General features: G+C 37.4%; 1 protein-coding gene across 2 annotated transcripts; it reads left to right on the forward strand.

Annotated features, from left to right (window-relative positions):
• Positions 1 to 339: 339 nt before the first annotated feature.
• mdlc (RING finger protein mdlc) lies at positions 340 to 15565 on the forward strand. Of its 2 annotated transcripts, none has more exons than XM_053787507.2 (5): positions 340 to 472; positions 1883 to 2021; positions 5696 to 5831; positions 6989 to 7205; positions 15085 to 15565. In XM_053787507.2, exons 1-5 carry the CDS (start codon positions 382 to 384, stop codon positions 15423 to 15425), a joined length of 924 nt encoding a protein of 307 aa, XP_053643482.2. In that variant the 5' UTR covers positions 340 to 381; the 3' UTR covers positions 15426 to 15565. The 2 variants fall into 2 exon arrangements, with proteins under 2 accessions (XP_053643482.2, XP_053643483.2); XM_053787508.2 differs by having other exon boundaries at positions 361 to 534.
• The last annotated feature ends 311 nt before the right edge of the window (positions 15566 to 15876 follow it).

A 15876-nucleotide genomic window follows, 5' to 3' on the forward strand; every position in this document is an offset into this window, starting at 1 on the left:
TTTATATACCCTCTGTGTCCATGTATTGTTTGTAATGGCTTGATAAAGCTCCTGGAGAGCGAAACGTTGCCACAATAAATGTCACATTAGTTGCACTTGTGTCCTTTTAATTCATCAGCTCTTCCTAGTCATAGAAAAACCAGTTGTCGACTCAAATAGAGTACGTGTGTGTGTATGTGTGTGTGTGCATCTGGCTCTGCCGGTATTTAGGCAATAGGAGGGTCCAGCTGACCTAATTTTTTTCTGACGATTTTTTTTTTATAATTCCCTCCCATATATGAGCAACATATATTAGCCAGGCTCCCGGGAGGCAGGGCTCAATGAGGCGTAAACTTTGGTGGCCTTTAACAACCCCAACAATAACCCCCCCCAACAACAACAATGGCAGAGACTACTACAAAATTTATCTTTAAAAAACGATCAAATAGACCTGAGGGAGGAATCCGCAAGAGAAAAGCGAGAAGTGATAATAGTAAGCAGGAGATTATATGGACTACTGCAGAATACACTACCTGAAAGATCATGCTGGTTATTGTAGGTGTTTGAGGACTGGTTATTGTAGGTGTTTGATGACTAGTTAAAGTAGGTGTTTGAGGACTGGTTATTGTAGGTGTTTGATGACTAGTTAAAGTAGGTGTTTGAGGACTGGTTATTGTAGGTGTTCCCCTCAAGGAAGGTTCCTTGATGTTGGTGAGGGGCTCTTGATTTAGGGAATTGGATCTGTGCTCCAGTTCCCCGAATTAAGCCTGAATGCCTTCCACATCCCCCCCCCCAGGCGCTGTATAATCCTCTGGGTTTAGCGCTTCCCCCTTGATTATAATAATAATAATATTGTAGGTGTTTGATGACTAGTTAAAGTAGGTGTTTGAGGACTGGTTATTGTAGGTATTAATAAATTTTATTCACTTTACCTTGTACAGTATTGGTTTTGTTTCTTAACATTTGCAAAACTCGATGCTAAATATTTTGGGCGCTGGTTGTTAGTAAGGTTGTATGTGGTTTGGTTTCAGTTGCTTTCCTCTGCCACTTTTGTAGTTCATCCTGGCCTATATGTTCTTTTAGGCTCAAGTCTAGGATGAATCTTGCCATCTCATTTTGAATGATTTGTAATCTTTTTTTTTCAGTTTTTTTTTATTAAAGTGGACGAACAGGAGTAATCTACGTAGTGTTGTCTAAGAACCAGGTTCTGAATTCTCTGTATTAGTACATTCACACCACACATTGCCCTCAAACAGGACATCTCTACTGCCTTTAGCCTCCTCTTCACTGCATCATTTAACGTCCATGCCTGATACTTATACGTACTGTAAAAATGTTGATATTGCACTCCAGTGATCCATTACCTTTTTTGCCTCCATAGATAATTTTTCTTGTCAGAGGTGCCTTAACATGACTACTTCCCCTGCCCCCCTTCACTATTATTCACCTTGTCTGTATTTCTCCCTAAATTGAAATTCTGTTTTCCTCTGCTGATGAATTATTTTCATATTAATACTGTATTTATTCTGAAGTATTTGATGACTTAGAGGGTATCATTAGTTCTGTTTATATACAGTATTCCAGTGTTACATTGTACCTAACAATCAGAAGATAGTAACAAAACTTTAACACGACTACTTCCCCTGCCCCCCTTCACTATTATTCACCTTGTCTGTATTTCTCCCTAAATTGAAATTCTGTTTTCCTCTACTGATGAATTATTTTCATATTAATACTGTATTTATTCTGAAGTATTTGATGACTTAGAGGGTATCATTAGTTCTGTTTATATACAGTATTCCAGTGTTACATTGTACCTAACAATCAGAAGATAGTAACAAAACTGCACAGCAGTAATGTGTATATATTTTGATTTGTTTTTAATTGCCATTGCACTTTTCAGGTAGTAGTGAAGATGATACAAAAGTAATCAAGAAGGAGAAAAAAGTGGATATGAGAAACCCTCTGGTTCAGAGAAGTAAGAATAGAGGCAGGGTACATGAAGACGATAACACTTCAAGTGATGACAGTGATGATATAAGGTATACTGTATTAGTATAAAATAGTTATACTGTTTTACACAATTTATCTTCATTGTTACATGTGCCAGTTCTTTCCTTAAGCATTGGCCTTTGCCTCTACTTCAGTACATGCAGTATAGGTATTAAAAATACATGTATTATCAAAAGAGAAATACAGCCTCTTCTCACTTCATGACAGAGTTCTGTTCCTAATACTGCATCACTAAATGAATTCACTGCTAAACAAGGAGCATACTATAATGGCAGTGGGTTTATGTCAACCATCTTTGATATTGCTTTAATGTCACCATTGCACCATTTATAACATTTTTAAGTATATTTTTAAATGTTTATACAGTAGTGTACTGTATATAGTAATAAACAGAATAGGGGAAATCAGCTCTAATATACATTATTTAGGTATGCATGCTGGTCAGAGAGCCCATCGTAAGTTGTAGGCATCGATAAACGAGTACGCTGCTATGTGAGGAGAGGCTGTATTGTATAATGAACATGAAAGTTATGGAAATACTGAAACTTTAGCAGGTCTGTAACCCACTGTAAGAGCATGAATATAGACAATCACACGGATTAATGGATGTTATAGTTGCCAGTGGTACTTGTACATTTGGCCACAACTTACGGACTTTGTTCAGCAATAATCATTTCACTAAATAAACCAAGCATGCATTTAACTTTTGCTGTAACTACAAAAACCAACCAGAGCATCGTAAAATTTATTTCCTGCACTACAGCAGAACCCCCATATCCGTGGATTCAGTTTCCATGGTTTTAGTTATCTGCGGTTTACCATGGCCCAAAAATAACCCTTAATCTTGCTTAATAATGGCTCAAAGCACAAAATTAGTGATGGTAGCAGTTCTTTAAAGCCTAAGAGAAGCCATCACTGAAAAAGCGATAATTCCCAACTATTGTGAGTAATTTATCAATTAAACTTCTTCATAGGTATGTATGTAAATGAAAAATTACTTACATATAGGGTTAGTTACTATTTACGATCTCAGGTATCTGCAGTAGGTCTTGGACCATATGCCCCACAAGTACAGGGAGGATTACTGCCTTTCACTAGTATTATACAATACTAATTAAAAGTTAATCTGATCTTAGATAGCTAGGTAATATTATATTATAAATATATAGTGGACCCTTGGTTTTCGGCTGGTGTGGAAATCGGCCAATTCGGAAGTCGAGCACTTTTTTGGGCAAAATTTCTCCCCGGATTTCATGCATCCACTTGGAAATCGTTGTTACCAGACACATTCACCTGAAAAAAAACCATACCCCGGCTGGGATTGAACCCGCGGTCATAGAGTCTCAAAACTCCAGCCCGTCGCGTTAGCCACTAGACCAGCTAGCCACCATAAGATTCGTCCAACTAGGTATATTTCTACACCATAGGAAGGTTAGCACAGGCACCACTGTGACCACAAATGCAAGTTTTTACAGACGAATCTCCAGCTAGCGTGGCCGTGACGAACTCTAGCTCAAGTCCCTTCACTGCCATCAACATGACTCACAAAATCGTAATGACACGATTGCAAACAAACCATACCCCGGCCGGCAGTGAAGGGACTTGAGCTAGAGTTCGTCACGGCCACGCTAGCTGGAGATTCGTCTGTAAAAACTTGCATTTGTGATCACAGTGGTGCCTGTGCTAACCTTCCTATGGTGTAGAAATATACCTAGTTGGACGAATCTTATTGTGGCTAGCTGGTCTAGTGGCTAATGCGACGGGCTGGAGTTTTTGAGACTATGACCGTGGGTTCAATCCCAGCCGGGGTATGGTTTGTTTGCAATCGTGTCATTACGATTTTGTGAGTCACATTCACCTGGGCCGCTCATACGTTCATGACTCACTCTTGGGCACATTAAATGTCTTATTTTAGGTTAATTTAGACATTTTCATTAATCCATCTATGATATTTCTTCAAAATTATAGAAGAAACACATTACATAGCATATAAACATGCCTTTGTTACTCGTTCACTAAGAGTGTCCCCCGAGTCTTAACATAATAATAATCGCTCTTGGGCACATTAAATGTCTTATTTTAGGTTAATATAGACATTTTCATTAATCCAACTATGATATTTTCTTCAAAATTATATAAGAAACACATTACATAGAATATAGCATATAAACATGCTATGTTTATATGCTATCGAGTGGTGAGTCAGGTGGAGGGTAAACATTACGTTTTCTCTGGTTGAGCATTAGAGAAAACTGAATCTGGCATGAATTATTCATTACTTCTCCTTTTGTTTATGATGGCATCTAAAGGTAGTTGTTAGAAACGATTAAATTCAGTGAGCGTGGTTTGTTGATGGTAATAATATGGCTGTGTTCTGCAGTGTAGGTAGCCAATAGGTGTAGCCCAGAGGGACTACATATGTGTACCTACATCTACCGGCTACCTACACTGACTTCTTACAAATAAATACTACTCACCTCTCGCCCTACATTAAGATTATAAATATTTTAAGGTAAGTAATGAATGTACTAACCACTGAAGAGCTGCAACACTATAGTTTTTCTCTATAAAATTTATTTTTTGTTAATATTTTTGGGTGTCTGAAATGGATTAATTGGATTTACATTATTTCTTATGGGAAATATTACTTCAGTTTTTGGCCATTTTGGATTTAGGGCAACCTTCTGGAACAGATTAATTACGAAAGCTGGGGGTCTACTGTACTGCGTATAACTTGTAGCAAGGATAGGAATGTTGCCTAAATTAGTTGTCGTGCAAAATTAAATACAGTGGACCCCCGGTTAACGATATTTTTTCACTCCAGAAGTATGTTCAGGTGCCAGTACTGACCGAATTTGTTCCCATAAGAAATATTGTGAAGTAGATTAGTCCATTTCAGACCCCCAAACATACACGTACAAACGCACTTACATAAATACACTTACATAATTGGTCACATTCGGAGGTAATCGTTATGCGGGGGTCCACTGTATGCCCATAACATAATAATGCATGTGAATACATGTACATGTATATGTGTTTGTCCATAAGAACAATTTTGAAAAAATTATTTAAAGTAAGATTTGACATTTTTTGACAACTGGCTAAATACCTCAACATATATGCCATACAAATATGAATCAAATATTGTAATTTTTTTTTTTAACATTTCAAATTAATCTGAGCTCTTGTTGAGGAAAAAGTTATTGTATAGACTATTTATGAACCAGTATATGTCAGGGACTCTTATTAATGATAAAAGTGAGGTACTTGTCTAGAAAATCTAGAAAAAAAGGTCTTGATGTATAATTTATGCATGTTTTATAGATAACTACAGTGTACAGTAAGGTAACTGCATCATTCCAACTGCACTCTTTTAAATTTATTATTGCCTAGTTCCTGGACCTTTTGTTAATGCATGTTCTTATATACAGCAATTCATAGGATAAATATGAGGTTTATAAGAAACAGGCAGCTCTACCTGCAAAATTCAAAATTAGATTTACAAGTGGATTCCTGTTAAGTATCTTTTTAAGTAAATAACTTTATTTGCTTGTCATTCCAAAAAATACTCACTGTTTAGAATTTTTTTAGAATAAGGGCCAAAATGAATTTATCAGTAGAAGAAAAAAAATGCTTTAGTCACTTTTTTGTATTAGTATTTATAGACTAATTTTACAAGCTGCTGATATATTGTATCCAGTGCTGCATACAAGTCTCAGCGCACATGTGAACGAGAAGGACCAAAAGACATGGGGGCTACTTCAACAGTGCAGTTTGAAACAGAAAAAGATAGGGATGCTCAAGCTATTTATGAAAGAACACTTCAAGTCAATAAGGTAAGAGAAAAAATACTTCATGTATCACCGAGAAATACACAATGGAAAAATATAAAAATATTGATTCTCTACTATTAAATATGATTACAGTATATTTAAATATGATTTATCAGTTTAAACTTTTTTAATATAACTGTGCATGTGATCGATTGCCTGCATAATGATGTGGATTGGAGGCAGTACAGAGTTAATAAAAGTATTATCCAGAGGGCTGAGATGGAGGAGTTGAGACAATTTGGTTATTTAGAGAGGATGGAGCAAAATAGGATGACTAGGAGGGTGTATAAATCTATAATGGAGGGAAGATAGGATAAGGGGGCCATCCTAGGAAAGGATGGAGGTAGGGGGTAAAGGAGGTTTTGTGTGCAAGGAGCTTGGACATCCAGCAGGCATGTATGAGCATGAGTGAGTGGAGAAAAATTGTTTTTGGGATCTGACAAGGTGTTAGTGTAAGCAAGGTAACATTTTGTGAAGGGATTCAGGAAAACCAGTTAGCCAAACTGGGGTCCTAAAGATGGGAAGTACAATGCCTGCTTTCTAAAGGAGGGGTGGAGATATTTGCTGTTTGGAGTGACATGAACTGTTGTGTGTTAAAAATAATAATAATGATAAAAATAATTATAAGAACAATAATAACAATGTAATAATATTCACACAATTGAATGCTGTGTGAATGTGTACCCTTAGGTTGCTATACTGTACTGTATTTCACATAGTGTATATATAGTACATACAAAGTCATTTTAAGATTAATAATGATAAACATGAATGTCTTTGTACTAAAGCAAACAACAGACTTAAACAATTGTTTTTCAGCTGATTCAGTTTTTTTTTAGTTTAAAATATATTTTTTTTAATTCCACTCTTAACACTCTGTTCGTACTTATCTTTACCAACACGTATATTGTTTTTGAGGCCAAGATCTTTATATTATCTTATAAAGCTTAATTGAGACATATCCAGTCCATGGAGCCTCAGGCTACACTTCTAAATGGACCTAGTTGTGGCAATAACCTAAATGTGTCTCTGAACATGGGGGAAGGGCTGAAAAATGTTTTGGGAATGCCCACATACATAACTGGTTTTCTTTTTACTGTGTATCTATTGTTTGCCATTTTAGAAAAAAAAATATTATAATAGCCTTTCCTACCCAACAGGAAACTAGAGGGCAAGCAGATGATAAAATCTACCGTGGCTTAAATAACTATGCTCAGTTTTATGAAAAGAAAGATACAGCTCAGGGCAATGCTGCAAGTGGTGGTGTTCGCAAAGGCCCCATTCGAGCACCTGACCATCTGAGAGCAACTGTAAGATGGGACTACCAGCCAGATCTTTGCAAAGATTTTAAGGAGACTGGTTTCTGTGGCTTTGGAGGTATGTGCTGTATATTTATTCTAGTAGTTTATCTGTTCTCCAGTTACACTAATTCTTACACTATTTATTTGGCTCTTTTCAATAGAAATATTTAAATTTCTTAAATTTATACATTCCCTAAAGAGTTTTCACCATGCCTATTTTATTGCAGAGTGAGAAATTTCTGTTGATTAACAAAAGGATAAGTAACCTAATCAAGATGCATTTCTGTTAGGGATTTGAGATTTGCTCTAATGATAGATGTGGCTTCTAGTGTACAGCAGTATTCCATCCTAGAGAGTATAAGTGCGTTAAAAAAAAAGTCATCATCATTGACTTGATTTTATTTATATCAAAAGTTTTTTTAATCCAGTAGAGTATATATTCTTTGTTATAATTTATATAGTTATTCTGTTGTTTTCTCTAAGTGTAAAAATTTTCAAGTACATATGTAGTAGGTTGGTAGACAGCAACCACCCAGGGAGGTACTACCGTCCTGCCAAGTGAGTGTAAAACGAAAGTCTGTAATTGTTTTACATGATGGTAGGATTGCTGGTGTCTTTTGTCTGTCTCATAAATATGCAAGATTACAGGCATGTCTTGCTACTTCTACTTACACTTAGGTCACACTACACATACATGTACACGTTTATTTATACACACTCATCTGAGTTTTCTTTGATTTTATCTTAATAGTTCTTGGTCTTATTACTTTTCCTTTTATATCCATGGGGAAGTGGAATAAGAATCTTGCCTCCATAAGCCATGCATGTTGTAAAAGTCAACTAAAATGCCGGGAACAATGGGCTAGTAACTCCTTTTCCTGTAAAGATTACTAAAAAGAATAAGAAGAAAATTGTCAAAGTGGGAAGTCTGAATGTGCGTGGATGTTGTGCAAATGATAAGAAAGAGGTGATTGTGGATGTTATGAATGAGAAGAAACTGGATGTCCTGGCTTTAAGTGAAACAAAGCTGAAGGGGCTGGGAGAGTTTCAATGGAGAGGAATAAATGGGATTAGGTCAGGGGTTTCAAATAGAGTTAGAGCTAAAGAAGGAGTAGCAATAATGTTGAAGGATAAGCTATGGCAGGAAAAGAGGGACTACAAATGTATAAATTCAAGGATTATGTGGAGTAAAATAAAGATTGGATGTGAAAAGTGGGTTATAGTAAGCGTGTATGCACCTGGAGAAGAGAGAAGTGTAGAGGAGAGAGAGAGATTCTGGGAAATGTTGAGTGAATGCGTGGGGAGTTTTGAATCAAGTGTGAGAGTAATGGTGGTTGGGGATTTCAATGCTGAAGTGGGTAAAAATGTTATGGAGGGAGTAGTAGGTAAATTTGAGGTGCCAGGGGTAAATGTAAATGGGGAGCCTTTAAATGAGCTATGTGTAGAAAGAAATTTGGTAATAAGTAATACATATTTTATGAAAAAGAGGATAAATAAATATACAAGGTATGATGTAGCACGTAATGAAAGTAGTTTGTTAGATTATGTATTGGTGGATAAAAGGTTGATGGGTAGGCTCCAGGATGTACATGTTTATAGAGGGGCAACTGATATATCTGATCATTATTTAGTTGTAGCTACAGTTTGAGTAAGAGGTAGATGGGAAAAGAGGAAGGTGGCAACAACAAGTAAGAGGGAGGTAAAAGTGTATAAACTAAGGGAGGAGGAAGTTCGGGCGAGATATAAGCGACTATTGGCAGAAAGGTGGGCTAGTGCAAAGATGAGTAGTGGGGGGTTGGCAAAGATGAGTAGTGGGGGGGTTGAAGAGGGTTGGAATAGTTTTAAAAATGCAGTATTAGAATGTGGGGCAGAAGTTTGTGGTTATAGGAGGGTGGGGGCAGGAGGAAAGAGGAGTGATTGGTGGAATGATGAAGTAAAGGGTGTGATAAAAGAGAAAAAGGTAGCTTATGAGAAGTCTTTACAAAGCAGAAGAGTTATAAGAAGAGCAGAGTATATGGAGAGTAAAAGAAAGGTGAAGAGAGTGGTGAGAGAGTGCAAAAGGAGAGCAGATGATAGAGTGGGAGAGGCACTGTCAAGAAATTTTAATGAAAATAAGAAAAAATTTTGGAGTGAGTTAAACAAGTTAAGAAAGCCTAGGGAAAGTATGGATTTGTCAGTTAAAAACAGAGTAGGGGAGTTAGTAGATGGGGAGAGGGAGGTATTAGGTAGATGGCGAGAATATTTTGAGGAACTTTTAAATGTTGAGGAAGAAAGGGAGGCGGTAATTTCATGCACTGGCCAGGGAGGTATACCATCTTTTAGAAGTGAAGAAGAGCAGAATGTAAGTGTGGTGGAGGTACGTGAGGCATTACATAGAATGAAAGGGGGTAAAGCAGCTGGAACTGATGGGATCATGACAGAAATGTTAAAAGCAGGGGGGGATATAGTGTTGGAGTGGTTGGTACTTTTGTTTAATAAATGTATGAAAGAGGGGAAGGTACCTAGGGATTGGCGGAGAGCATGTATAGTCCCTTTATATAAAGGGAAAGGGGACAAAAGAGATTGTAAAAATTATAGAGGAATAAGTTTACTGAGTATACCAGGAAAAGTATACGGTAGGGTTATAATTGAAAGAATTAGAGGTAAGACAGAATGTAGGATTGCGGATGGGCAGGGAGGCTTCAGAGTGGGTAGGGGATGTGTAGATCAAGTGTTTACATTGAAGCATATATGTGAACAGTATTTAGATAAAGGTAGGGAAGTTTTTATTGCATTTATGGATTTAGAAAAGGCATATGATAGAGTGGATAGAGGAGCAATGTGGCAGATGTTGCAAGTATATGGAATAGGTGGTAAGTTACTAAATGCTGTAAAGAGCTTTTATGAGGATAGTGAGGCTCAGGTTAGGGTGTGTAGAAGAGAGGGAGAATACTTCCCAGTAAAAGTAGGTCTTAGACAGGGATGTGTAATGTCACCATGGTTGTTTAATATATTTATAGATGGGGTTGTAAAAGAAGTAAATGCTAGGGTGTTCAGGAGAGGGGTGGGATTAAATTATGGGGAATCAAATTCAAAATGGGAATTGACACAGTTACTTTTTGCTGATGATATTGTGCTTTTGGGAGATTCTAAAGAAAAATTGCAAAGGTTAGTGGATGAGTTTGAGAATGTGTGTAAAGGTAGAAAGTTGAAAGTGAATATAGAAAAGAGTAAGGTGATGAGGGTATCAAATGATTTAGATAAAGAAAAATTGGATATCAAATTGGGGAGGAGGAGTATGGAAGAAGTGAATGTTTTCAGATACTTGGGAGTTGACGTGTCGGCGGACGGATTTATGAAGGATGAGGTTAATCATAGAATTGATGAGGGAAAAAAGGTGAGTGGTGCGTTGAGGTATATGTGGAGTCAAAAAACGTTATCTATGGAGGCAAAGAAGGGAATGTATGAAAGTATAGTAGTACCAACACTCTTATATGGATGTGAAGCTTGGGTGGTAAATGCAGCAGCGAGGAGACGGTTGGAGGCAGTGGAGATGTCCTGTCTAAGGGCAATGTGTGGTGTAAATATTATGCAGAAAATTCGGAGTGTGGAAATTAGGAGAAGGTGTGGAGTTAATAAAAGCATTAGTCAGAGGGCAGAAGAGGGGTTGTTGAGGTGGTTTGGTCATTTAGAGAGAATGGATCAAAGTAGAATGACATGGAAAGCATATAAATCTATAGGGGAAGGAAGGAGGGGTAGGGGTCGTCCTCGAAAGGGTTGGAAAGAAGGGGTAAAGGAGGTTTTGTGGGCGAGGGGCTTGGACTTCCAGCAAGCGTGCATGAGCGTGTTAGATAGGAGTGAATGGAGACGAATGATACTTGGGACCTGACGATCTCTTGGAGTGTGAGCAGGGTAATATTTAGTGAAGGGATTCAGGGATTCAAGATGAGTAGTGGGGGGGTTGAAGAGGGTTGGAATAGTTTTAAAAATGCAGTATTAGAATGTGGGGCAGAAGTTTGTGGTTATAGGAGGGTGGGGGCAGGAGGAAAGAGGAGTGATTGGTGGAATGATGAAGTAAAGGGTGTGATAAAAGAGAAAAAGGTAGCTTACGAGAGGTTTTTACAAAGCAGAAGTGTTATAAGAAGAGCAGAGTATATGGAGAGTAAAAGAAAGGTGAAGAGAGTGGTGAGAGAGTGCAAAAGGAGAGCAGATGAAAGAGTGGGAGAGGCACTGTCAAGAAATTTTAATGAAAATAAGAAAAAATTTTGGAGTGAGTTAAACAAGTTAAGAAAGCCTAGGGAAAGTATGGATTTGTCAGTTAAAAACAGAGTAGGGGAGTTAGTAGATGGGGAGAGGGAGGTATTAGGTAGATGGCGAGAATATTTTGAGGAACTTTTAAATGTTAAGGAAGAAAGGGAGGCGGTAATTTCATGCACTGGCCAGGGAGGTATACCATCTTTTAGGAGTGAAGAAGAGCAGACTGTAAGTGTGGTGGAGGTACGTGAGGCATTACGTAGAATGAAAGGGGGTAAAGCAGCTGGAACTGATGGGATCATGACAGAAATGTTAAAAGCAGGGGGGGATATAGTGTTGGAGTGGTTGGTACTTTTGTTTAATAAATGTATGAAAGAGGGGAAGGTACCTAGGGATTGGCGGAGAGCATGTATAGTCCCTTTATATAAAGGGAAAGGGGACAAAAGAGATTGTAAAAATTATAGAGGAATAAGTTTACTGAGTATACCAGGAAAAGTATACGGTAGGGTTATAATTGAAAGAATTAGAGGTAAGACAGAATGTAGAATTGCGGACGAACAAGGAGGTTTTAGAGTGGGTAGGGGATGTGTAGATCAAGTGTTTACATTGAAGCATATATGTGAACAGTATTTAGATAAAGGTAGGGAAGTTTTTATTGCATTTATGGATTTAGAAAAGGCATATGATAGAGTGGATAGAGGAGCAATGTGGCAGATGTTGCAAGTATATGGAATAGGTGGTAAGTTACTAAATGCTGTAAAGAGCTTTTATGAGGATAGTGAGGCTCAGGTTAGGGTGTGTAGAAAAGAGGGAGAATACTTCCCGGTAAAAGTAGGTCTTAGACAGGGATGTGTAATGTCACCATGGTTGTTTAATATATTTATAGATGGGGTTGTAAAAGAAGTAAATGCTAGGGTGTTCGGGAGAGGGGTGGGATTAAATTATGGGGAATCAAATTCAAAATGGGAATTGACACAGTTACTTTTTGCTGATGATACTGTGCTTATGGGAGATTCTAAAGAAAAATTGCAAAGGTTAGTGGATGAGTTTGAGAATGTGTGTAAAGGTAGAAAGTTGAAAGTGAACATAGAAAAGAGTAAGGTGATGAGGGTATCAAATGATTTAGATAAAGAAAAATTGGATATCAAATTGGGGAGGAGGAGTATGGAAGAAGTGAATGTTTTCAGATACTTGGGAGTTGACGTGTCGGCGGATGGATTTATGAAGGATGAGGTTAATCATAGAATTGATGAGGGAAAAAAGGTGAGTGGTGCGTTGAGGTATATGTGGAGTCAAAAAACGTTATCTATGGAGGCAAAGAAGGGAATGTATGAAAGTATAGTAGTACCAACACTCTTATATGGATGTGAAGCTTGGGTGGTAAATGCAGCAGCGAGGAGACGGTTGGAGGCAGTGGAGATGTCCTGTCTAAGGGCAATGTGTGGTGTAAATATTATGCAGAAAATTCGGAGTGTGGAAATTAGGAGAAGGTGTGGAGTTAATAAAAGCATTAGTCAGAGGGCAGAAGAGGGGTTGTTGAGGTGGTTTGGTCATTTAGAGAGAATGGATCAAAGTAGAATGACATGGAAAGCATATAAATCTATAGGGGAAGGAAAGAGGGGTAGGGGTCGTCCTCGAAAGGGTTGGAAAGAGGGGCTAAAGGAGGTTTTGTGGGTGAGGGGCTTGGACTTCCAGCAAGCGTGCATGAGCGTGTTAGATAGGAGTGAATGGAGACGAATGATACTTGGAACCTGACGATCTGTTGGAGTGTGAGCAGGGTAATATTTAGTGAAGGGATTCAGGGAAACCGGTTATTTTCATATAGTCGGACTTGAGTCCTGGAAATGGGAAGTACAATGCCTGCACTTTAAAGGAGGGGTTTGGGATATTGGCAGTTTGGAGGGATATGTTGTGTATCTCTATACGTATATGCTTCTAAACTGTTATATTCTGAGCACCTCTGCAAAAGCAGTGATAATGTGTGAGTGTGGTGAAAGTGTTGAATGATGATGAAAGTATTTTCTTTTTGGGGATTTTCTTTCTTTTTTGGGTCACCCTGCCTCGGTGGGAGACGACCGACTTGTTGAAAAAAAAAAAAAAAAAAAAAATTCAGGGAAACCGGTTATTTTCATATAGTCGGACTTGAGTCCTGGAAATGGGAAGTACAATGCCTGCACTTTAAAGGAGGGGTTTGGGATATTGGCAGTTTGGAGGGATATGTTGTGTATCTTTATACGTATATGCTTCTAAACTGTTGTATTCTGAGCACCTCTGCAAAAGCAGTGATAATGTGTGAGTGTGGTGAAAGTGTTGAATGATGATGAAAGTATTTTCTTTTTGGGGATTTTCTTTCTTTTTTGGGTCACCCTGCCTCGGTGGGAGACGGCCGACTTGTTGAAAAAAAAAAAAAATTATTTTCACATTTTATATTTTCCCTTCTGGTTTGTGGTATGTATTCTGCTTCAGTTTTAATTTCTTAATTGTTTCTATAACAGAAGAGCTGGAGATTTTCTTAGTCATGTTTCCTGTAACCCACTGGAAAATTTGGTTTACATCACTGGAGGCCTATCATGTTACCAATTGTTAAATATATTTTAGTATATATGTGTCCTACCTTTCCTTTCATCTCAGATTTATACACCCTTTTGGTTAACCTATCTTGCTCCATTTTTTTAAATGACCTCAGACATGAATCATCCTACTACAGTGGACCTCTGACATTTGATATTAATCCGTTCCTGAGAGCTCATCGAATGTCGAAAATATCAAAAGTCGAATTAATTTTCCCCATAAGAAATAATGGAAATCAAATTAATCCGTGCAAGACACCCAAAAGTATGAAAAAAAAAATTTTACCACATGAAATATTAAGTTTAATGCAATAGAATAGTTACAATAACAACAATAAGAATAGATTAATAACAATAGAATAATTGACACTTACCTTTAATGAAGATCTGGTGATGATTGATGGGATGGAAGGAGGGGAGATTGTGGATGGTGTTAGTGTTTAGAAGGGGAATCCCCTTCCATTAGGACTTGGGGTATCAAGTCTTTTTCCAGGGTTACTTCCCTTCTTCTTTTAATGCCACTAGGACCAGCTTGAGAGTCACTGGACTTCTGTCGCACAACATATCTGTCCATAGAGGCCTGTACCTCCCGTTCCAGCTCCAACACACGCACTCCACTTTCGTACTTTGCAATTATCTCTTTCTTCATTTCAATAGTCATTAGCACCTTTTTTCTCGAAGGGTTGGCACTAGAATCTTTCTTGGGGCCCATGGTTACTTATTTTGCAGAAACGAGCACCAAAAACAGTGATAATATGGATAATATGGAATGTACCGAATGTGTCCTTAGATACGCGCACACTGACTGGCTTGTAAACACTGGCACACACGGGGCAGTTCAGGCCACACGTGGACACATCTCGTACGAATCGTATCGAATAGCGGATTTTCAATCAAATGTCGAGGCGAAATTTTTGCATTAAAATGCATCGAATGTTGGATTTATCGAATGTCGATGCCATCGAATGTCGGGGGTCCACTGTAATGTACAAAATGGTCACTTTTTTTTTTTTTTTTTACTCTGAATGCTTGATAAAAAAATTTATTTTAACCAATCACAGAACAAATATAGGCACAGATTAGAAAAGTTATAGTAAATAATAGTAGCTAAAGTATAGTTTGAGAGACTTAATATTACTTCTTATTTTTCAGATAGCTGCAAGTTCTTACATGACCGGACAGATTACAAGTTAGGATGGCAGCTCGAGCTAGAATCCAGCAAGCAAAGAGGAGGAAACTGTGATTCTGATGAAAACTGGGAGATCCCAAGTGATGATGAACATCTCCCGTTCAAGTGTTTCATCTGCAGACAGTCGTTCTCAGATCCAGTTGTTACTAAATGCAAACATTATTTTTGTGAAAAATGTGCCCTTGACCACTTCAAAACAACAAAACGTTGCTATGTATGTAGTGAAAATACAGGTGGAATGTTTAACCCTGCTACTGAGCTTATAGCTAGATTGCAAAATGAAAAAGTGTGTGACAGTGATTAAATTTTGTTTAAAATCTTATTAATTGATGTAAAATATGATTGTAGAATTTCTGAAGTAGGTCTAATGTTTATTTTATTATACAGTGTTGTGCAGCATTGTATGACCCTTGTGGGTTTAGCACTTAGTTATGATTATTATCATACTAATAATATACAGTGTTGTATGATCCTTTTTTTTTATTTAAGTAAGAATTCTCATTTACTTCTTTTGAAATCTGCAATGATTAAGAGAAGAAAAAATTTAGGGTTTAATTTTTTTTTTTTTTTTTTTTTTTTTTTATTAGTTGTTTGTCACGTTGAAAAGTCCAGGTCATAACTAAGATGCCCTGACATAACTTAGTATTTTTATCATTTACTTGTTTACATATGCCAAGAAAGTACAACTAAAGTGTTCATTGACATTTGATGCCATTTTAATATTGTGTTTATTATCATGAGATATAGCAATGATA

The sequence above is a fragment of the Cherax quadricarinatus genome, chromosome 39 (genome assembly GCF_038502225.1).
Source record: "Cherax quadricarinatus isolate ZL_2023a chromosome 39, ASM3850222v1, whole genome shotgun sequence".
Taxonomy (NCBI): Eukaryota; Metazoa; Arthropoda; class Malacostraca; order Decapoda; family Parastacidae; genus Cherax; species Cherax quadricarinatus.